The sequence below is a fragment of the Eleutherodactylus coqui genome, chromosome 3 (assembly GCF_035609145.1).
Source record: "Eleutherodactylus coqui strain aEleCoq1 chromosome 3, aEleCoq1.hap1, whole genome shotgun sequence".
NCBI classification, from domain to species: Eukaryota; Metazoa; Chordata; class Amphibia; order Anura; family Eleutherodactylidae; genus Eleutherodactylus; species Eleutherodactylus coqui.
The window spans coordinates 32,424,621-32,447,426 of record NC_089839.1 but is presented as its reverse complement, the minus strand read 5'-3'; the positions used below and the strand labels follow the sequence as shown (position 1 = coordinate 32,447,426).

Sequence of the window (22,806 nt, the reverse complement as noted above, 5' to 3'; positions counted from 1 at the left end):
TAGTCAGTGGTTACTTAAAGGGTGGTCAACTTCTGGGACACAATTATGTCCTGGGGCCAGAGGGGTTGGGGGTTTATTTCCCACATATGTTCTTCTCCGATCCACCAGTTATAGGCCCTATTTTCCAAAATGATCTCAGCAGCTACTTAATACACACTACGCAGCTTTCTGATTGGTCAGTGCTGATCATGTGAGCATCTATGACCAATCAGACAGCAGGTATAGTGCACTGGTAGTCTAACACTATCAGTGTACTGTATGGATTAGATATTTTAACGAGGTAGTCTATGCTCTTTTTTACTGATGAGCTATCTTTAGAGATGAGCGAACGTAGTCGTCCAAGCTTGATATTCGTGCGAATATTAGGGTGTTCGGGATGCTCGTTACTCGTAACGAGTACCACGCGATGTTCTAGTTACTTTCAGTTTCCTCTCTGAGACGTTAGCGCGCTTTTCTGGCCAATTGAAAGACAGGGAAGGCATTACAACTTCCCCCTGTGACGTTCAAGCCCTATACCACCCCCCTGCTGTGAGTGGCTGGGGAGATCTGATGTCACCCGAGTATAAAAATCGGCCCCTCCCGCGGCTCGGCTCAGATGCCTTGTGAGTTAGCTGAGGGACAGTGGTATCGTGCTGGAGCTGCTGTAGGGAGAGCGTTAGGAGTTAGTGTAGGCTTCAAGAACCCCAACGGTCCTTCTCAGGGCCACATCTAATAGTGTGCAGTACTGTGTTAGCACTGTATTTTTTTTTTTTTTTCAAAATTGGATCTGCAGAGCATTGCGCCCTGCAATAGGGACAGAAGTGGGGGTTAGGCAGGGAGAGTGTTAGGAGTTAGTGTAGGCTTCAAGAACCCCAACGGTCCTTTCTAGGGCCACATCTATCCGTGTGCAGTACTGTCCAGGCTGCTGTTAGCAGTGTTGCAATTTTTTTTTTTTTCTCAAAACCGGCTGTGCAGACCATTGCACCCGGCATTAATACTACAGGGATAGAATTGTGTAGGCAGGGCCAGAAGACATACATTATTCATTGAATAGACGCAGTGTGGCTTTTCCTTTGAAAAACAAGGGAAAAAATTCTATTTCGCCTGCCTCTGACAGTCCTCAGGGCTCTGGGTACGTGTGTGCTGCGTGCAGAACGTTAAAAAAAATCAGACGCAGCCAGCTACGTTTTACTGCAGGCTTCCGCCAATTTTTTTCCTGCATGGGAAATCCCTGATCTGCTGTAGCGAATAACTTTGCATCACTGCAGTTCTCTGACACATTTGCAGGGCCACAACACAGTTATTAAACTTAGTAGTATTCATTGAATACACGCAGTGTGGCTTGTCCTTTGAAAAACAAGGGAAAAAATTCTATTTTGGCTGCAGGCTTGCGCCAATTTCTTTCCTGGCTTGGAAATCACTGGTAATACAGCATGCTGAGGGGTAGGGGTAGGCCTAGAGGACGTGGACGCGGCCGAGGACGCGTAGGCCCAAGTGAGGGTGTGGGCACAGGCCGAGCTCCTGATCCAGGTGTGTCGCAGCCGACTGCTGCGCGATTAGGAGAGAGGCACGTTTCTGGCGTCCCCACATTCATCGCCCAATTAATGGGTCCACGCGGGAGACCTTCATTAGAAAATGAGCAGTGTGAGCAGGTCCTGTCGTGGATGGCAGAAAGTGCTTCGAGCAAGCTATCATCCACCCACAGTTCTGCGCCATCCAGTGCTGCAAATCCGAATCCTCTGTCTGCTGCTCCTCCTTCCTCCCAGCCTCCTCACTCCACTACAATGACACATGCTCAGGAGCGGGGAGACTCCCAGGAACTGTTCTCGGGCCCCTGCTCAGATTGGGCAGCAGTGGTTCCTCTCCCACCAGAGGAGTTTATCGTCACTGATGCCCAACCATTGGAAAGTTCCCGGGGTCCGGGGGATGAGGCTGGGGACTTCCGGCAACTGTCTCAAGACCTTTCAGTGGGTAAGGAGGACGATGACGATGAGACACAGTTGTCTTGCAGTGAGGTAGTAGTAAGGGCAGTAAGTCCGAGGGAGGAGCGCACAGAGGATTCGGAGGAAGAGCAGCAGGACGATGAGGTGACTGACCCCACCTGGTGTGCAACGCCTACTCAGGACAGGTCTTCAGAGGGGCAGGCAAGGGCAGCAGCAGGGCAGGTTGCAAGAGGCAGTGCGGTGGCCAGGGGTGGAGGCAGGGCCAGACCGAATAATCCACCAACTGTTTCCCAAAGCACACCCTCGCGCCATGCCACCCTGCAGAGGCCGAGGTGCTCTAAGGTCTGGCAGTTTTTCACAGAGACGCCTGACGACCGACGAACAGTGGTGTGCAACCTTTGTCGCACCAAGATCAGCCGGGGAGCCACCACCAACAGCCTCACCACCACCAGCATGCGCAGACATATGATGGCCAAGCACCCCACAAGGTGGGACGAAGGCCGTTCACCGCCTCCGGTTTGCACCGCTGCCTCTCCCCCTGTGCCCCAACCTGCCACTGAGATCCAACCCCCCTCTCAGGACACAGGCACTACCGTCTCCTGGCCTGCACCCACACCCTCACCTCCGCTGTCCTCGGCCCCATCCACCAATGTCTCGCACCGCACAGTCCAGCCGTCGCTAGCGCAAGTGTTGGAGCGCAAGCACAAGTACGCCGCCACGCACCCGCACGCTCAATCGTTAACCGTCCACATAGCCAAATTTATCAGCCTTGAGATGCTGCCGTATAGGGTTGTGGAAACGGAGGCTTTCAAAGCTATGATGGCGGCGGCGGCCCCGCGCTACTCAGTTCCCAGTCGCCACTACTTTTCCCGATGTGCCGTCCCAGCCCTGCACGACCACGTCTCCCGCAACATTGTACGCGCCCTCACCAATGCGGTTAGTGGCAAGGTCCACTTAACTACGGACACGTGGACAAGCACAGGCGGGCAGGGCCACTACATCTCCCTGACGGCACATTGGGTGAATTTAGTGGAGGCTGGGACAGAGTCAGAGCCTGGGACCGCTCACGTCCTACCCACCCCCAGAATTGCGGGCCCCAGCTCGGTGGTGGTATGTTCGGCGGTGTATGCTTCCTCCACTAAAGCACCCTCCTCCTCCTCCTCAACCTCTGTCTCGCAATCTAGATGTGTCAGCAGCAGCAGGACGTCGCCAGCAGTCGGTGTCACGCGGCGTGGCAGCACAGCGGTGGGCAAGCGTCAGCAGGCCGTGCTGAAACTACTCAGCTTAGGAGATAGGAGGCACACGGCCCACGAACTGCTGCAGGGTCTGACAGAGCAGACCGACCGTTGGCTTGCGCCGCTGAGCCTCCAACCGGGCATGGTCGTGTGTGACAACGGCCGTAACCTGGTGGCGGCTCTGCAGCTCGGCAGCCTCACGCACGTGCCATGCCTGGCCCACGTCTTTAATTTGGTGGTTCAGCGCTTTCTGAAAAGCTACCCACGCTTGTCAGACCTGCTCGTAAAGGTGCGCCGGCTCTGCGCACATTTCCGCAAGTCCCACACAGACGCTGCCACCCTGCGCACCCTGCAACATCGGTTTAATCTGCTAGTGCACCGACTGCTGTGCGACGTGCCCACACGGTGGAACTCTACGCTCCACATGTTGGCTAGGCTCTATGAGCAGCGTAGAGCTATAGTGGAATACCAACTCCAACATGGGCGGCGCAGTGGGAGTCAGCCTCCTCAATTCTTTACAGAAGAGTGGGCCTGGTTGGCAGACATCTGCCAGGTCCTTCGAAACTTTGAGCAGTCTACCCAGGTGGTGAGCGGGGATGCTGCAATCATTAGCGTCACCATTCCTCTGCTATGCATCTTGAGAAGTTCCCTGCAAACCATAAAGGCAGACGCTTTGCGCTCGGAAACAGAGCCGGGGGAAGACAGTATGTCGCTGGATAGTCAGAGCACCCTCCTGTCTATATCTCAGCGCGTTCAGGAGGAGGAGGAGGAGCATGAGGAGGATGAGGAGGAGGGGGAAGAGACAGCTTGGCCCACTGCTGACGGTACCCATGCTGCTTGCCTGTCATCATTTCAGCGTGTATGGCCTGAGGAGGAGGAGGAGGAGGATCCTGAAAGTGATCTTCCTAGTGCGGACAGCCATGTGTTGCGTACAGGTACCCTGGCACACATGGCTGACTTCATGTTAGGATGCCTTTCTCGTGACCCTCGCGTTACACGCATTCTGGCCGCTACGGATTACTGGGTGTACACACTGCTCGACCCACGCTATAAGGAGAACCTTCCCACTCTCATTCCCGAAGAGGAAAGGGGTTCGAGAGTGTTGCTATACCACAGGACCCTGGCGGACAAGCTGATGGTAAAATTCCCATCCGACAGCGCTAGTGGCAGAAGGCGCAGTTCCGAGGGCCAGGTAGCAGGGGAGGTGCGGAGATCGAGCAGCATGTACAGCCCAGGCAGTGAAACAGTCTTTAAGGGCCTGGACAGCTTTATGGTTCCCCAGCAAGACTGTGTCACCGCTCCCCAGTCAAGGCTGAGTCAGCGGGAGCACTGTAAAAGGATGGTGAGGGAGTACGTAGCCGATCGCACGACCGTCCTCCGTGACGCCTCTGCCACCTACAACTACTGGGTGTCAAAGCTGGACACGTGGCCTGAACTAGCGCTGTATGCCCTGGAGGTGCTTGCTTGTCCTGCGGCTAGCGTCTTGTCGGAGAGGGTGTTTAGTGCGGCTGGGGGAATCATCATGGATAAGCGTACCCGCCTGTCAACCGACAGTGCCGACAGGCTTACACTCATCAAGATGAACAAAGCCTGGATTTCCCCAGACTTCTCTTCTCCACCAGCGGACAGCAGCAATACCTAAGCAATACGTAGGCTGCACCCGCGGATGGAAGCATAGTTCTCTCTCACCATCCAAAACGGGGACATTTCTGCTTCATCAATCTGTGTCTAATATTCCTCCTCCTCCTCCTGCTCCTCCTCCTGAAACCTCACGTAATCACGCTGAACGGGCAATTTTTCTTAGGGCCACAAGGCTCACTCATATAATTTTTCTAAAAATTTTTTATACGTTTCAATGCTCTTAAAAGCGTTGGAACTTTAACTTGAACCAATTATTCGTTAAACTGGGCTGCCTCCAGGCCTAGTTACCACTTAAGCCACATTAACCAAAGCAATTAATGGGTTTCACCTGCCATCTTGGTTGGGCATGGCCAATTTTTACTGAGGTACATTAGTACTGTTGGTACACCAATTTTTTTGGGCCCTCACCTACAGTGTAATCATAGCAATTTCTATGTTCTTCGCCTGCACTCATGGTACAGAAAGGTGTGTGGGGTTGGCCTACACTTTAGCTACATAAATGTAACTTGGGCCTTGGCTATACTGCAGCTACTGAAATGGAACTAAGACTGCGCTCCCACTATACTGCTGCTTCGGAATTGTTACTGGGGCCTGTCTTGAGTGCTACTATTACTGAAATGGAACTAATACTGTGCTCCCCCTATAATGCTGCTAGTGATATGTTAGTGGGGCCTGTCCTAATGCTACGGCTGAAATGTTACGAATTCTGGGCTCTGCCTATACCGCTGCTAATGGTATGTCTCTGGGGTGTGGAAACAGTGGCTTCCCAAAGACATGATGGCAGCGAGGCCATTTCCCACCAATGCGGTTACTGTTAAGGTGCATATAACCACGGACACGTAGAGAGGACACGTAGTGCCTCAAAAACATCCCCCTCCTCCTCCAACAATGAAAACATTCTTGGCAAATGCCTTTGCATTGGTTCGTCTGGTGGCAGTCCAAGAATTTCACCTTTACCGACACAACAAGAGAGCCCCCCCACCATCCCCCCGCCACGGCCCACTTAATCCTGGCCACATTCCGAAAACCAACAAAATACAACCGTGCTACTAGGTCCGCAGTCACCACCACATTACCACCAACGCGGTTACTGTTAAGGTGCATATAACCACAGACACGTGGAGAGGACACGTAGTGCCTCAAAAACATCCCCCTCCTCCTCCAACAATGAAAACATTCTTGGCAAATGCCTTTGCATTGGTTCGTCTGGTGGCAGTCCAAGAATTTCACCTTTACCGACACAACAAGAGAGCCCCCCCACCATCCCCCCGCCACGGCCCACTTAATCCTGGCCACATTCCGAAAACCAACAAAATACAACCGTGCTACTAGGTCCGCAGTCACCACCACATTACCACCAACGCGGTTACTGTTAAGGTGCATATAACCACGGACACGTGGAGAGGACACGTAGTGCCTCAAAAACATCCCCCTTCTCCTCCAACAATGAAAACATTCTTGGCAAATGCCTTTGCATTGGTTCGTCTGGTGGCAGTCCAAGAATTTCACCTTTACTGACACAACAAGAGAGCCCCCCCACCATCCCCCCGCCACGGCCCACTTAATCCTGGCCACATTCCGAAAACCAACAAAATACAACCGTGCTACTAGGTCCGCAGTCACCACCACATTACCACCAACGCGGTTACTGTTAAGGTACATATTACCAGTCTGACTGGGGCATACAGACACCTTGACAGAATGAATAGTGTGTGGCACATAGGTTCCCCATTGCTATGCCCACGTGTGCAGCTCCTGATGGAGGTGGCACAGGATTGGATTTCTCATTGCTTCTGTACAGCATTGTGGGCTATCGCCCCACCACTTTTAAAGAGGGTCGCTGCCTAGCCGTGCCAACCCTCTGCAGTGTGTGCCTGCAGTTCCTCCTCATGGCAGACGCACTTATAAATAGACATGAGGGTGGTGTGGCATGAGGGCAGCTGAGGGCTGGGCAGGGACAGTTTGGTGTGCGCTGTGGACACTGGGTCGTGCAGGGGGGGTTGGGCAGCATGTAACCCAGGAGAAGTGGCAGCGGAGTGTCATGCAGGCAGTGATTGTGCTTTGTTGTAGCTAGTGTGGTGCTTAGCTAAGGTATGCCATGCTAATGAGGGCTTTTCAGAAGTAAAAGTTGTTGGGGGGGGGGGGCACTCTTGCCGGTATTGTGGCTTAATAGTGGGACCTGTGAACTTGAGATGCAGCCCAACATGTAGCCTCTGCCTGCCCTATCTGTTTCTGTGTCGTTCCCATCACTTTCTTGAATTGCCTAGATTTTCACACATGAAAACCTTAGCGAGCATCGGCGAAATACAAAAATGCTCCGGTCGCCCATTGACTTCAATGGGGTTCGTTACTCGAAATGAACCCTCGAGCATCGCGATAATTTCGTCCCGAGTAACGAGCACCCGAGCATTTTGGTGCTCGCTCATCTCTACCTATCTTCTAAATAGCCCACCAAGAGGTAATGGTTGGGGGTCCGCCGCTTGAGACCCCTTTTAATCAACTGATTGTCCGACCAATGCAGGAGGTCAGATGTTGTCATCAAAGGAGGATCAGTAGGACCTGGCTTCACTCCCATTGATGGGAGAGCCATACCGCTACTCCACTCCCTCCTCCCCTTCCAGTCAGGATTGGATCCAACTTCCTGACCAGGAGAGAAGCAGGAAGTGGAGTAGCAGGGCAGTGGTAGCTCTGGCTCATGACCTGAAGGTTGCAAGTTCAATCCCCAAATGGTTCAAGTAGCTGTCTCAAGGTCAACTCAGCCTTCCATCCTTCCAAGGTTGGTAAAATGAGTACCCAGCTTGGTAATGGGTAATAAATAAATAATTTGAAAGTGCTGTGGAATAATTTGAGCGCTATACAAATAACAGGATTTTTTTATTTTATTTTTTATTCATTTCAATGGGAGTGAAATCATTGCTCATAGCTGATGACAATGTCTGGCCAGCTGCACTGATAGTGGGACAGATGATCAGCTGATGGATGAGGGTCCTGAGCGGCGGATAAGTCATCAATGTAAAACAGCTCAGACAACCCTTTTATTAAGATTGCGTCGGCCATCTTGGAAAGACAAAAACAGGATCTGGAATCGGTATGAAGGAAAAACAACTGCATGTGATATAGCCCCCTCTGATTCCGCAAAATAATTATGTCCCAAAACCACAGTGTTTCTTCAACTATTGATAACTTACCCTGAGAATAGATCATCAATAGTTTAGAAATTTTGCTAGTTTAATATTTTTGATTCTTCTGTTTCGGTGAAGTTGAAAATGAGTTTTCCAAACCAGACAACCCAAATGTACAAATACATGTTAAGCCTAACATTATAGTCACTTAAAGGGGTTCACTGGGTTGTAAAAACTGATGGTTTATCTTTACAATAGGCCATCAATGTCTAAATGGGAGGTATCTGACTCTTGGGAACCCCACCGGGCAACTGTTTGAAGGGGCCACAGCTCTGGTTCTCAATCAATTAAATGGGATAAGGCTGCTGTAATCAGAACGACTGCTACGAAAAGTATGCTGTTCTAAATACGGACAAGAACTGAAGCCAATGTAAATACTGAAGAGGCCACAGTGCTTGAACAAATGCCACAGTCTCTTCAAACAACTGATCAGCAGGGGTACCACAGAATCAGATCTCCACCGATCAGATATTGACCGCCTATTCTGAACATGAGCTATCAGTTTTTATAACCCGGATAACCCCTTTAGCTTGTCAATGTATCTAATGATTATTTCAATTTGGAGAATTAACCCTTTCCAATCCACTGTCTGACGTCTGAAGAGATTCTGATTAAAGGCTGTACAGCTCCGATGTCGGAAGACGTCCGGCAGGGTATTCTTACTGTATATTGCCAGCCGCTCTGTTGTGGGGGGCCTCTCCAGCATGTCCCATACCGCAGTACTGGTTCTAGCCAGCATATGGCACCATTGTATAATGGCAGAAAGAGAAAGCCCCCTAGGAAACCCTGAATCCAAAATTGGATTGCAAAGGGTTAAACACAATAAAAACACAAAGCAAACAATAAAGGTCACAAGGTGGACATATCCTAATGCCTCATCTTGCCAAAGATACCATTTGCACAATGCTTTATTCTTGTTTTTTTCAGAACATGTCTTCTTGGCTCTGCTTTGCCTTACTGCTTTGCTAGTTCAGTTGAACACATAGTTGATAAGACACATTCTATTAATTATTTTGCCATGGCAACAGTAATACTAGAACAAAAGATCATGTTCTAAAGTTGTAGGGTAGATATTCAGCTGTAATACAGAGCAACATGACAAGCTTTTCAGGATACTGTATGAAGACAAAAGAGACAGAAACCAAACAGAGATTTACATGGCGGTATCTTGCTTTCCCAGTTTATCATTTATTGTGAAGCTGGACTTTTGTCTTAAGGGGTTTGTGCCATTATAGACTATTATTACTACATCACTTGTATCATTTTTAATTGGCCATTGCTTAGTGAATGAATCCAATGCATTAAGGCCAAGCCTTGTTGCATTACGTCCTAATGTCATCCAGTATCAGGACTTAAGCCACATTTACACGCAAAGATGATGGCTCAAAATTCATTCAAAAGATAGGATGATTGACAGTTTGAGCAATCATTTTGCATAAGCTGCTAATGGGCAATAATGCCCATTAGTAGCTTATTAGCTTCATTCACATGTAAATGAGCCTCTCTGAGCTGTATGTAGATAATAGCAGGTGGTCTGTTATCTGCATACAGCCCCTTTGTTCTCCCGTGGGATCCAGTTGAATACAATGTTATCAGCGCTGCCCATGGAGAATCAAAGCGTGTGGTCCCTGCTATCAGCCCTCCAGCGAACAATGGATTTTAGACACAACTAAAAACCATCATTCGGCTGAAAAGCAAACGATTGTAGCTGAAGAGGAGAGAAAGCAGGTGAGTCTGTAGTCTGAATAATTTTTCTTCGTTTGGGGTCTGAATTTAGAACTCTAAAGTCTCAGTTAATTTAGGGGTTGTTATGGGGTCTGAGTATATTAAAAAAAAATTGGTTTGAGATATTAATTTATTTGTCTGTGTCTAGAGTATGAATTAGTTTAAGGGTGTGAACCTGTTTAGTGGGGTGGTGCAAAAACCTGAATTTGTTCAGGGGTTGGGTCTGGGATCTAAATTAATTTCGAAGTCTGATCTGAGCTCTGAAGTTGTATTGTTATAGAGTGTGTTCATGGGCTGAAGAAGTGAGGGACAAAAGATGTCTGAGCAGAAAAGTTTGCAGTCAACAAAAGAAGTCATGGTGGTCTGGGCTGGTTGAAGAAGAAAGGAGAAGAACTTCAGTCGGAGAAGATGTCAGCTGTAAATCTCTGGAAGTAATTGTAATTTATTCTACCTGTGATTGTGTCTGATCAGTGGTGTTCTCTCTTCTATAGTCTTTAGTATAGTAATACAATGCTGATGTCAGTCCAGCCAGGAAGGAGTCACAGCGCATTTGCCTGCTCGCTCTGGGAGGTGCAAGCATGGTGACTGTGGAAAGCATGATGTTTCCAGTGGGCAGAAACTTAGAATTGGCACATTTTTTTAAAACTCTGGCAAGGAAGACAGCAGGACCATAGGCAGAGGTGGTCCGCCAAATGGATGATGCACCACTCATTTGCATATAGCATGTGGCACACCAATGGTATCTGGCTGCAGAGACAAATAGTAAAGGTACCAATATAATCCTTATATCATCACACATCTGGCAGTATATTTAATTGTTTACCCAAAAAGCAGTGACAGACTTCTTTTGTCCGAGTTATAGCTTATCAATAAAACCCCTTCTGTATGCAGTAAAATAACAAATAGGCTCATACCAACCTCTGCTTGTTCTCGGTGTGTCCTGTGTTGCTACTTCGGGTCCCACCTCTGATGTCACTGTTACAGGCTTCCCCAGCCTGTTTACATGACATCACAGGCACTGCAGCCAATAACAGAGATCAGAACTCGATCCCTGAGCTCTGTTATTGGCTGTAGTGCCTGTGAAGGCTTGTAAACCGTGTGGGACTGCAGCCTGCACACAAACACAGGCAAGAAGACCAAGCAGCAATGCGGGACACATTGGGAGTGCCGAGAGGTGAGTGTAAGCTTATTTGTTATTTTACTGCATGCAGAAGGGGTTTTACCAGTCAACTATAACTCAGACAACCCCTTTAAGAATATTTGTTTTTCCCCTACTAGATTAGAATCTGGGTATCATCTCTCCCTAAGGAGAGTACCTAGAAGGTGAGTCAGGAGACTTATAAGGCCATGCATGCTCCACTGGGAAATACAGTGATATCCTGGGTTAAGAGTGCCTCAACTTACAAGCTTTTTGACTTAAAAGCAGGCTCTCTCCCAAATGTTTGCTTTGACTTAAGAGCAAAAACATCGGTTAAGAGCCTTGCTCTCAACGGGGTTGCTGCTGCTGTAGGAGGCCCCATTGAAAACAATGGCCTGCTGACAACCCCTGCAGTGATTTTTCAGGGAAGGGCTTTAAATATAAGTTCTTCCCTGAAAATCATCCCTAGTGATAGGGGCCAAGAGGGGCTGAAGGAGTTAATATATTTTGCTTAATAATCTATTTGAATCAATAAGGTTGAATACTGCAAATATTCTATTCTGCTCTGAAGGACTCGTGACTATTGAGTAATAGGCCAAACGTCTGATCTAAGTGGAAATCAGGAAGTTAAGAACAGATGTATCGGAATTTAGCAGGACATGGCCTAACCGCAAAGAAATTGTCAGCTTGCTTTCTAAATGTCAAGTTATAAGGTCTAAAAGTCATGTGAAATCAGCTATTTTTCATATACCACGAGTTTTTGATGAATGATTATGTCATAAGTTTATTGTAAGATGTAAAAGTCATGAGTTTAAGATGTATGGAAATCACGAGGTTATTCCCTGTTTAGCCACACGTCCCGTCCTGCGAGAGGGGCTGGCTATAAAAGCCAAGAGATACAGACAATAAAATAGAGTTCATTGTTTCACCATATACCGTGTGTAATGGTCAGTACTTTGACTCTCAAGGAGCGCTCCTCCTGCTTAGGTCAATTCGGAACCAGACAACATAACTGACCAGTCTGTTTGAACAAATTAACCCTCGACAGTTCTTGGCGTCCAACTAGGGGGCGGGGCTTATCTTTACGGGACATCGCAACCAGTAGACTGAAACAAACTCCTGGCCCGTTGACGTGGATACTGGATTCGGAGACCCCAGACTAAAACACCGGTGTAGAGGTAAGAGCTTATCTTACTATTATACAGTCTGGATTCTTTTGATCTGTGTCTCTAACGGACTAGAGGTATGTTGTTGCCTGTTTCCTATATTTTCTGCCCCGTCCATATTTTAGAGTGAATAAGTTCATTTAACTGTCCTAGACGGAAGAACTCACTCATTGGGACTTAAAGAGTCATGTTGTCTGTATTGGAGATTGAAATAATTGTCATTGTTATAGTCTCATTTCTGGCAGTCATATTGTTACTCTGGATCTGTTATAATATTACTAAAAGTTCCCTAAGAGGCGAAGTCTGGTCTCCCCTGAATCCTAGTGTTTGAAGTTGACCACGTTTTAGTTCTGTAAATCTATTCCGGGACAGGGAACTGTGTGTTCCCAGATAGTCTCAGTGATTATCTTAGTTTACTGTGTGAAATATACGTCCTGTATACTTAGTGAAGAATAGTTGGAAGTGGTCAAGATGGGGTCTGAACAATCTAAGATATATCAGACTCCTATTGAGATAATTAAAGATAGAGAAGGGGAGGACATTTGCAGACAAGCCTATAAAGTTTACAAACGTATAGGCCTCAAGAAGGCGGGAACATTCAATTATGAATTTTGGTCACAATATGAGGATAAGCATAGAAAGGAAATAAGAAATAAGGGTTTGGAAAAAGGCATGAAGGCTATTCTGGACTGCTCTAAAACAGCAGAAGACGAACACTGGGACTCCGAGTCCCGAGGCGAAGGCATTTTAGTTTATTGTCCTATGCCCCGGCCACCAATAGACGTTCCCATGGAAACCCCTATGGTTCCATTAGTCTCTCCTGTCGTCCCGGCCGCTCCACCAATGTCTCCTAATAATCCCTTTAATTCTCTGTATCCCAATTTGCCGCCGTTGCCTCCTACGTATCCACAGGCTACTGCCCAGATGGATACACCTCCCTACAGCCCTCAATCAGGATCCCCGAGCCCTGAAGTAAATAGAGGTCCGGCTTGGGACTGTCCACGTTGTGGTCAACAGAATGCCTGTTTTAAAGAAATCTGTACGGTATGTGGGACTCCACGTCGCAGGGATCAGTGTAGACAACCGATTCCCTTATTCCCAGTTACAACCTCCACCACCCATTATAGAGAAACAAACAGACCGAGTCCACCATTGGGCACGGTCAGACAAGAGGACACTGACAGACCATCGTCTTCTAATGACAGACCTACGGACGCACATAGACCAACTCCCGGGTCTACAGTCACTACATGGCGACCCTGGAGCGCCACAGACCAGATGGCACTGTGTCAGCAACTGCCCGATCCCCAGACAGAGCCAGCAGCTTTCCATAGAAAGTTGGAAGTCATACAGAAAAACTACTCTGCCACTTGGACAGACATGGAATGTCTTATGAATGTAAAATGTCCTCTGGGCCTTTACAATAGTATTGCTCAATTTTGTGGTCTTGAAGATCGCCCAGATGACCCCCAGACATTACTTAGTGGTACTCAATATGTGGACAAGGTTAAAGCCTGGTTTAAGGACAAAGCCCAAGAGAGACGTACTGCCCTAACCCAGTGTAGACAGAACAAGGGCGAGTCTATTGAATGTTACTTTGGCCGTTTAGAGGAAGTTGGCAGAGATCTGGGTTTATATGATTGTCCAAAAGCAATACGTAATGCTGCTTTTTGTGAAGCCTTTATGCAAGGAATAGATAAGCGCCTGTCTGAACGCGTTAAAGCATGTACCCCCGATTGGCGACAGGCCAGACCGCGTGATCTATATAAGAAAGCTGTAGGATTTGTCATGGACACAGAAGACCACGCAAAGGGTGTTATGGTTAAACATTACACCATGGAGGGGGACACAGTCCGACTTAACGACCCCAGGCGGGAGACCCGTAAGTGTTATAACTGCGGGAAGACTGGACACTTGGCCCGTAATTGTAGAGCCCCTAAACGCCCTAGACAGAACACGTCAGACGAAAGGGGGCAACAGGGAAATACGGCCAATACCACATCATCCCGCCCACAGGGAAATAACGGGTATACCAATTACCAATGAAGGTCTGGCACTCCTTCCCCCGTGTCCCTTATAGTTACTGACGCACGTGGGCCACAAATTTTTCAGCCTCTAAAAATCCAGGGGAAGGAGGTGCCCTTTTTAATTGACACAGGGGCTACTAAATCATGTGTCAGTACCTCACAAGTCAATGACCTTAGTATTCCCCTCTCAGACTCCATAGCCATAGCCGTTGGAGTGTCCAGTGAACCAACACCCATGCGTGAGACCGAGCCCATAGAAGTCTCCTTTCAAGGGTCACGAGTCCTCACTCGCTTCCTGGTGTCACCCGCTGGGGATTGCATCATGGGAACCGATGTGATGGGACCCCTGGGGTGCTGTATTCAGCTCCATCCTTCCGGTGAGGCTCATGTCAGTACCTCTGCGGCCGACCACCAAGTATTCTGTCTCATGGCAGCAGACTTGGTCACTCCGCCTCCTTCTTGTACTGTATATGTGTTGACCCCAGAAGATACACAGGTTCTCTCAGCAGTGCCAGAGACCCTTTGGGAAAAAGGGAAGACAGACTTGGGCCATCTCCACGTACCCCCAGTCATGGTATATCTCAAAGATGGGGAAAAAGCCCCCATGATTCGCCAGTATCCCCTAGCCATGGCACAGGAAGACGCAATAGCCTCCACTATTACAGAGTTATGTGCCTTGAATGCTTTAAAACCTTGCGTCTCACCCGCTAACACGCCACTCTTCCCAGTTAAAAAGAAAGGGAAGAAAGGCGAACCTGATACCTACCGGATGGTTCACGATCTAAGAGAAATCAATAAGGTGACCATCCTAGAAACACCTCTGGTCCCCAATCCTTACACTCTGTTGTCCACCATACCATCCGGAACCTGTTGGTACACTCTGATCGATCTCGCCAATGCTTTTATGTCCGTCCCGCTCCACCCCGATTGCCAGTACCTGTTTGCCTTCACGTTCCGAGGAAAACAGTACTGCTGGACTGTCCTACCACAAGGGGCACAAAACAGCCCAAATCAATTCACCCGATGTATGAGGCTTGTACTTGATGCATGGACGGTCCCACCAGGTGTGGCCCTGCTTCAGTATGTTGATGATCTCCTACTGTGTGCACCGGACAGACCTACCTGCGTTGCGGCCTCACTCAGCCTCCTTTGTTTTCTTGCAGACAGCGGGTGTAAAGCCAGTAAAGACAAATTACAGTTTTGCAAATCTCATGTTGTGTTTCTTGGTCACTGCCTAGGTCCTGGTACAAAACACCTCACGCCAGAACGTACCAAGGTGGTGGAGGACATGCCACTCCCTACCTCCCATGCTCAGTTGCGGACATTTCTGGGGTTAGTTTCATATTGTCGGCCGTGGATTCGCTCTGCCTCCATGACCATGCAGCCTCTGTACGACTGCCTGAGTTCTAAGCCATTTGCTTTGTCTCCGGAAGCCGAGTCAGCTTTCCATCAGCTGAAAATACAGATTACCAGTGCTCCAGCACTGGGTCTGCCAGACTATGATAAATCCTTCCAGATGTTCGTGACTGAGATGGCGGGACATGCTACTGCCGTCCTCACACAAGAGCATGGTGACAAAAAGCGCCCTGTAGCATACTACAGTGCACATCTTGATGCAGTAGCCAGGGGTTCACCCTCCTGTGTAAGAGCAGTTCTGGCTGTACAAGCACTACTTGAGAAAGCTTCTGAGGTGGTCCTAGACTACCCTCTTGTGGTCCTCACGCCCCATGACGTACATGGAATTCTGACACAGGTGAGCCGTAGACATCTTTCTCTTGCTAGACAGGTCAAAATGGAACTTGCAGTACACTCTTCATCCAATGTCTCATTTCAACGTTGCACAACTTTGAATCCGGCCACCTTACTGCCATTAGGTGACACTGATTCAAAAGGGGGAGTAAGCACAGGGGATCAACTTTTTGTCAATTCCCTAGGCGAAGAGGAAGCTTTTGACACCGAGCACCAGCATGACTGTGCTGCTCTGATGGAGCAGGAGACAGCTGGATTTGCTCATGTCACAGATAAGCCTCTCCTGAACCCCCACCTTGAAATGTTTGTGGATGGATCACGATACCAGAATGAGATGGGCAGATTTGTGACAGGGTTTGCTGTAGTATCAATGAATGAAGTACTGATAGGCCGCGCCATGCCCCCACATATGTCAGCACAGGAAGCGGAGCTGTGCGCTCTGACCGAGGCCTGCAAGTTAGCCTGGGGAGTCACTGCTAATATCTACACGGACTCCAGGTACGCGTTTGGCGTTGCGCATGACTATGGGCCGATTTGGCGCGCGCGGAGCTTCCTAACAGCTCAAGGCAGACCGATAAAGAATGGTGAGGCAGTAAGTAGTTTAATGTCAGCTATCATGCTCCCGAAGCAGGTAGCCATAATAAAGGTAAAGGCACACACCCAAGGGGACTCCTTGGAAAGCATAGGCAACGAGAAGGCAGACGGAGCAGCTAAGGCTGCAGCCCTGCTGGACTGGAGGGCACCCGTGTGCAGAGTTCAGACCAGGTCCTGCCCAGCGGAGGAGGATCCTGATCCCCCTGCCAAGGACCAGACCCTCTCTGTCCCACCACAGAAGGAGGTGGACCTACTCCCCTCAGGGCAAGAGCAGGAGCGCTGGGCAAGTGCAGGGGCAGTAAAAGGAAATGAAGGTTGGATGATGGGTTCCCGTATGTGTTTACCTGCGGCTGCCTATCCTAGTATGGCCCTTTTGGCTCATGGAAAGGTGCACGCTTCTCGTAATGCCATGGTAGCCCTGGTGGAGAAAATGTGGTACGCTCCGGGATTTGACAGGATGGCAAAGGCATACGTCAAGGCTTGTGAAATCTGTGCACTACACAACCCCGGTCAAGTAGTAAAGACCCCTCGGAAGTGCACTCCGCGACCTTTGTACCCCTTCCAGAGACTACAGATAGATTACATCCAGCTGCCCAGGTCAGGAAGGTATGAGTATGTCCTGGTATGCATTGACCTCTTTTCTGGGTGGGCTGAGGCCTACCCGGTCACGAAGGCCACTGCCCAGGCCACTGCAAAAAAACTTGTGTCAGAGTTAGTGTGCAGATTTGGGGTACCAGAGACCATTGAGAGCGACCGTGGTACTCACTTCACTGGTGAGGTAATGAAGGAAGTCATGTCCGCCTTAGGAGTAGAGCAGGCGTTTCACACCCCCTATCATACGCAGAGCTCCGGAAAAGTAGAAAGACTCAATGGCACCCTCAAACTTAAGATACAGAAAGCCATGGTTGAAACAGGAAAACCTTGGCCCGAGTGCCTACCTCTGGCACTCTACTCAGTACGGACCACACCAAATAGGAAAACAGGACTGTCTCCTTATGAGATTCTCTTTGGCTCCGTGCCCAGGTTAGGACTGTATCACCCCCAAGCTCTATCCCTGGGTCATGATAAAGTTACTTCCTTTGTGCAGGATTTATGCCAAAAGCTAAAAATAACGCACGACCTAGTCTTCTCTTCTATTTCAGACCCTGATAGTTTGGAAGGATCCCACTCTCTGAATCCCGGAGATTGGGTGGTGGTAAAAAGACACGTCAGAAAGACTTTGGAACCTCGCTTTGACGGACCATACCAAGTGCTGTTAACCACTCCCACCTCGGTCAAGCTAGAAGGCAAACCCACTTGGATCCATGCCTCACACTGCAAGAAAGTTCCAACGCCTCAGCACCACGAGGGGGGTGGAGAATAAGCCCAACCCAGGGTGGGGGAGGAGGATGGCAACCTGGACACCAGCATTTATAGTCTGGATAGGTGTATTATTTACCCTTTGTTTTCTTGGACTACTCTCTTTTCGGGACAATTCCTCATCAACTGTCGATGTAAGAAGAAGATGGACTGTTTGGGCGGAAGGACACCCCAACATGTGGGAATACTTTGCAAAGGACGTACTGAACATTTCCCATATGTGCATGCGTGGGGAAGATATTTTACGGACTTGCTTACTGTCTATCCCCACCCCAGTAAAGACACTTCGCGATATATATTCAATAGTGCATAATGATAGTGATGTAGAGGAGAGCAATGTTTTCCGGGAGAATACCTTTCTTAATGTATATGAATATTGTTCCATTGTGATGCGGTCAAACATACACTTTATGTTTCACATAAATGATAAGAGATTTGTTTAGATTCATGAAAACAATAATACATTTTAAAAAGTCAGATGTCGGCTGTGATCTTGGGACTTGTTCCGATCGCCATATTTGGGGTCAGGAAGGAATTTTTCCCCTTTTATACAAGGATAATTGGCTTTTTCCTAAAGGGTTTTCGCCTTCCTCTGGATCAACTCAGCCTCAAAATTCCCCATAATTGTCATTCCTGTGTGTGACTTCCTGATGTCCAAAATGGGGGAATGATAGGGGCCAAGAGGGGCTGAAGGAGTTAATATATTTTGCTTAATAATCTATTTGAATCAATAAGGTTGAATACTGCAAATATTCTATTCTGCTCTGAAGGACTCGTGACTATTGAGTAATAGGCCAAACGTCTGATCTAAGTGGAAATCAGGAAGTTAAGAACAGATGTATCGGAATTTAGCAGGACATGGCCTAACCGCAAAGAAATTGTCAGCTTGCTTTCTAAATGTCAAGTTATAAGGTCTAAAAGTCATGTGAAATCAGCTATTTTTCATATACCACGAGTTTTTGATGAATGATTATGTCATAAGTTTATTGTAAGATGTAAAAGTCATGAGTTTAAGATGTATGGAAATCACGAGGTTATTCCCTGTTTAGCCACACGTCCCGTCCTGCGAGAGGGGCTGGCTATAAAAGCCAAGAGATACAGACAATAAAATAGAGTTCATTGTTTCACCATATACCGTGTGTAATGGTCAGTACTTTGACTCTCAAGGAGCGCTCCTCCTGCTTAGGTCAATTCGGAACCAGACAACATAACTGACCAGTCTGTTTGAACAAATTAACCCTCGACACTAGCTTTAGTAAAAAATATATACTCACCTGTCCGCTGCTGCCGGGTCTCACGTGTGTCTAGTCACCACTTGTTCTCCCTGCATTTTTAATCCCCGTCTGCTGAAAAGTTTCAGAGCAGTGCAGGGAGAACAAGCGTCGGCTAGACGTGCCTGAGCCCCAGCAATCAGGTGAGTATATATTTTATTTATTTTTTTACTGCAGCTAAGGATGATTTCAGGGAAGGGCTTATATTTAAAGCCCTTCCCTGAAAATCACAGCAGGCGTGCTGCTGTACTATTGCTTTTAGAGATGAGCGAACCTACTCGTTTCGAGTAATTACTTGATCGAGCACCGCGATTTTCGAGTACTTCCGTACTCGGGTGAAAAGATTCGGGGGGTGCTGGGGGGCGGGGGGAGGCGTGGCGGCGCGGGGGTAGCAGCGGGGAACAGGGGGGAGCCCTCTCTCTCTCCCTCTCCCCCCCACTCCCCGCTGCAACCCCCCACTCACCCACGGCGCCCCCCGAATCTTTTCGCCCGAGTACGGAAGTACTCGAAAATCGCGACGCTCAGGCGAAAAAGGGGCATGGCCGAGTATGCTCGCTCATCTCTAATTGCTTTCAATGGGGCAATGCCATCCACATTGAAATCAGTGGAGGGCTTCACGATCCGGAATGGATTAATGGCTTTTCCATTCATTTCAATGGGGAAACTGGTTTTAAAATGCGTGTTTTGGGTTAAGAGCTCCATCATGGAACGAATTAAACTCCTAACCCAAGGCACCACTGTTTATGCAAATAGGGAAGATGGAACAATACCTCTACAGCGCCACCTATTGGAAGGCAGCATTCCTGCAAGTCAATGTCAGACTCTTTATGCAAGTCTTTATAACAATGACTAGGAAATGGAAAACCAAAAGCCAAAAAGCCATACACAGACAGCTGTTTCGGTTTTTTTGCCCCTCATCAGTGTGCAGTAGGTTTCTGGCTTGGCTAGTGAGAGGTGGTCTATAGATGTGGGTTGGGAAGGGTATTTCCTTAAAGGGGTTGTCTCACGCTGAAACGTTTTTTTTTTTATTCAATAGGCCCCCCGTTCGGCGCGAGACAAACCCAAGGGATGGGTTAAAAAAAAAAAAGTTTATTACTTACCCGAATCCCCGCGCTGCGGCGACTTCTTTCTTCCTTTACCAAGATGGCCGCCGGGATCTTCACCCATGATGCACCGCGGGTCTTCTCCCATGGTGCACCGTGGGCTCTGTGCGGTCCATTGCCGATTCCAGCCTCCTGATTGGCTGGAATCGGCACACGTGACGGGGCGGAGCTACGAGGACCAGCTCTCCGGCACGAGTGGCCCCATTCACCAGGGAGAAGACCGGACTGCGCAAGCGCGTCTAAAAACGCCAGAAGACAGCGAATTTAGACGGATCCATGGCGACGGGGACGCTAGCAACGGAGCAGGTAAGTGAATAACTTCTGTATGGCTCATAATTAATGCACGATGTATATTACAAAGTGCATTAATATGGCCATACAGAAGTGCTGAACCCCACTTGATTTCACGAGACAACCCCTTTAAGGAGAGCACCTAGAAGGTTTGTGAGGAGACAACTAGGAGGTGAGTAAGGAGACTTATAAAGACTTGTATAAAGAGTCTGACACTGGGTTGCAGGAATGCTGCCTTCCAATAGGTGGCGCTGCAGGAGATATTGTTCCATTTTCCTTATGTACTAAGTTAAATCATTAATTTGTAAGCATTACTTTTGTAAATTATGTTTTGAACCATTCTAATAAAAATCGCCATCGTGTTACCTGTTGAACCAGTCATCGGTATATCGAGGATAGGGATACGGATCGTTGCTGCTGAAGTCGTAGCTTGCTTCTGCATTCTGAAACAGCAATAACAGAAAATTTACAGCTGTGATCCAACAAAAAAGACTATAAAAATACAGTCAGAGAAGCCAACCAACCGCAACACATTATGTGCACACAACATTAGCGATCCTGCCAAAAGTTTATAATATATCACTAATACTATAATATAATTACCTCCACTATTGTTTCTAAGCAAATCTGTTAAAAATTCTCTTCAAAATTTGAAGAAATCTGATTTTATGATAATTTTTGATATACATAATCACTTTTAACATTTTTAGTTTCTAAGTTGATTTTAGCACTGTTGTCTTGTAGCATTGGGGCCCTGGGTTCAAATCCTACCAAGGACAACATCTGCATAGAGTTGGTATGTTCTCCCTGTGGTTTTCCTCCGAGTACTCTGGTTTCTCCTCTCACTCCAAAAACATACTAATTGGTGAACCCAGATTGTGAGCCCTAATGAGGACGTCAAGCTATGTATAGCGCTGCGGAATAAGTATGTGTTTTATAAATGTGTAAAATAAATAAACTAGACCGATTTCCCACCATTTTTATGGTTAAACTGGCCTCCTATGAATTAGCCAGTTTATTTGTTCCTTTTCGACCCCTGTGTTTGCACGGTCTCGCATACCATTTCATAGTCATCAAAGTACTGTCAATTGTTCCCTCATGCAGAAACCAGGTCTCATGCACACACACAGAACTGATCCACGTTGTACAGATTTGTAGAGCACTATGGGCATATACAGATGGCGTCAAAATTGTCCCATCCTACAGCAAAATAGCTTTATTGGCCAAGTTTCAAAACAAAATAACGACAAAACAATATTGGTCACTATAACAGTCCAAACAAAATGAGATCAAAGCCACTTTAACTATGCTTTTAGTACATTACTATCTAAGCACGTACCCCACTCTTGAACCTCTTACTACCTTTGAAATCAATGGGAGCAAAGCTGACTATTACATTTCTAACCCTCATATCGGGGTCAGAGCAGGAAGTCTCAGAGGTAGCTTTGCTCCCACTGATTTCAATGGTATTGAAGTTGCCCCTTCCTGCTCTAAGCCCAATGCCAAGAAATGGCCCTGCTGCACTTACAGCGGGCTGGATAATCAGCTAATCAATTGGGATCCTGAGTGGCAGATCCCCGACAATTAACTCTTGTCAGCATATCCTGATGGTAGCTTATCAATAGTATTTGCCTGGAACAGAATTCCTCTTAAGAGCCCACATTTGCAAATCAGGTGTACCTCAAGCACACCTGATGTAACTAATCAAGGGCTTCATTAGTTGCATCAGGTGTGCTTGAGATCAAACACATAGACTGACTATGGCATGTTGAGCTTCAACGCCTAATCCTCTTGTTCTTCCTGAAACAAGCCACTGCCAGAGGTGTGTATGTATAGCTTTTTCCACTTTCCCCATCGAAAACAGATAAGTCAAGAGTCCACATGCATGAGGGAGTCAGGAGTGTTTAGCCAACGGCGATCAAAGGTCTATGGGCACCTTACATATGAAGACTACACTTGAACATGAGTGACTGCTGTAGTCAAATTAAAATATATTGTAATTAAATCATTTTATGCTAATTTGCTTCAGTCATTTGCATGCAGCCATAGATTAGTAAATAACCAGCTTGCAAAGAACGTATCAAGAAAACAGCCGAGGTTCTTCAAATAAAACTTATCATTACTGGGGGGTTTTGTCCAAGACTTTCTAAAGGCTTTATTGTACTCTGCATTGTCATTTAGACTATGGATTATTCAGCTTTAGCAGTTACAGTTATGAAATAATGAAAGGCAGTTTTGTATTTGATTCATGATCTTCTCATGAGTTACAATTGCTGTAAATGAATGCATCCCCAAGAATCTCGGTGATGTATCCATGGTTACTCTGCCTGGATATGAATCTGTATAGTTAAAGTAAAGTAATATCAGACATAAATAATTCATGGTATCTCTCTACAACTATGT

The 22,806-nt window shown here is 47.5% G+C and overlaps 1 protein-coding gene across 1 annotated transcript in view; it reads right to left on the bottom strand.

Annotated features, from left to right (window-relative positions):
- PCSK2 (proprotein convertase subtilisin/kexin type 2) overlaps positions 1-22,806 on the bottom strand; it is a 208,000-nt gene that overhangs the window by 34,631 nt on the left and 150,563 nt on the right. The window contains exon 6 of the mRNA XM_066595463.1: positions 20,770-20,846. Coding sequence (XP_066451560.1) covers positions 20,770-20,846 — 77 coding nt within the window. The remainder of the gene's footprint in view (positions 1-20,769; positions 20,847-22,806) is intronic.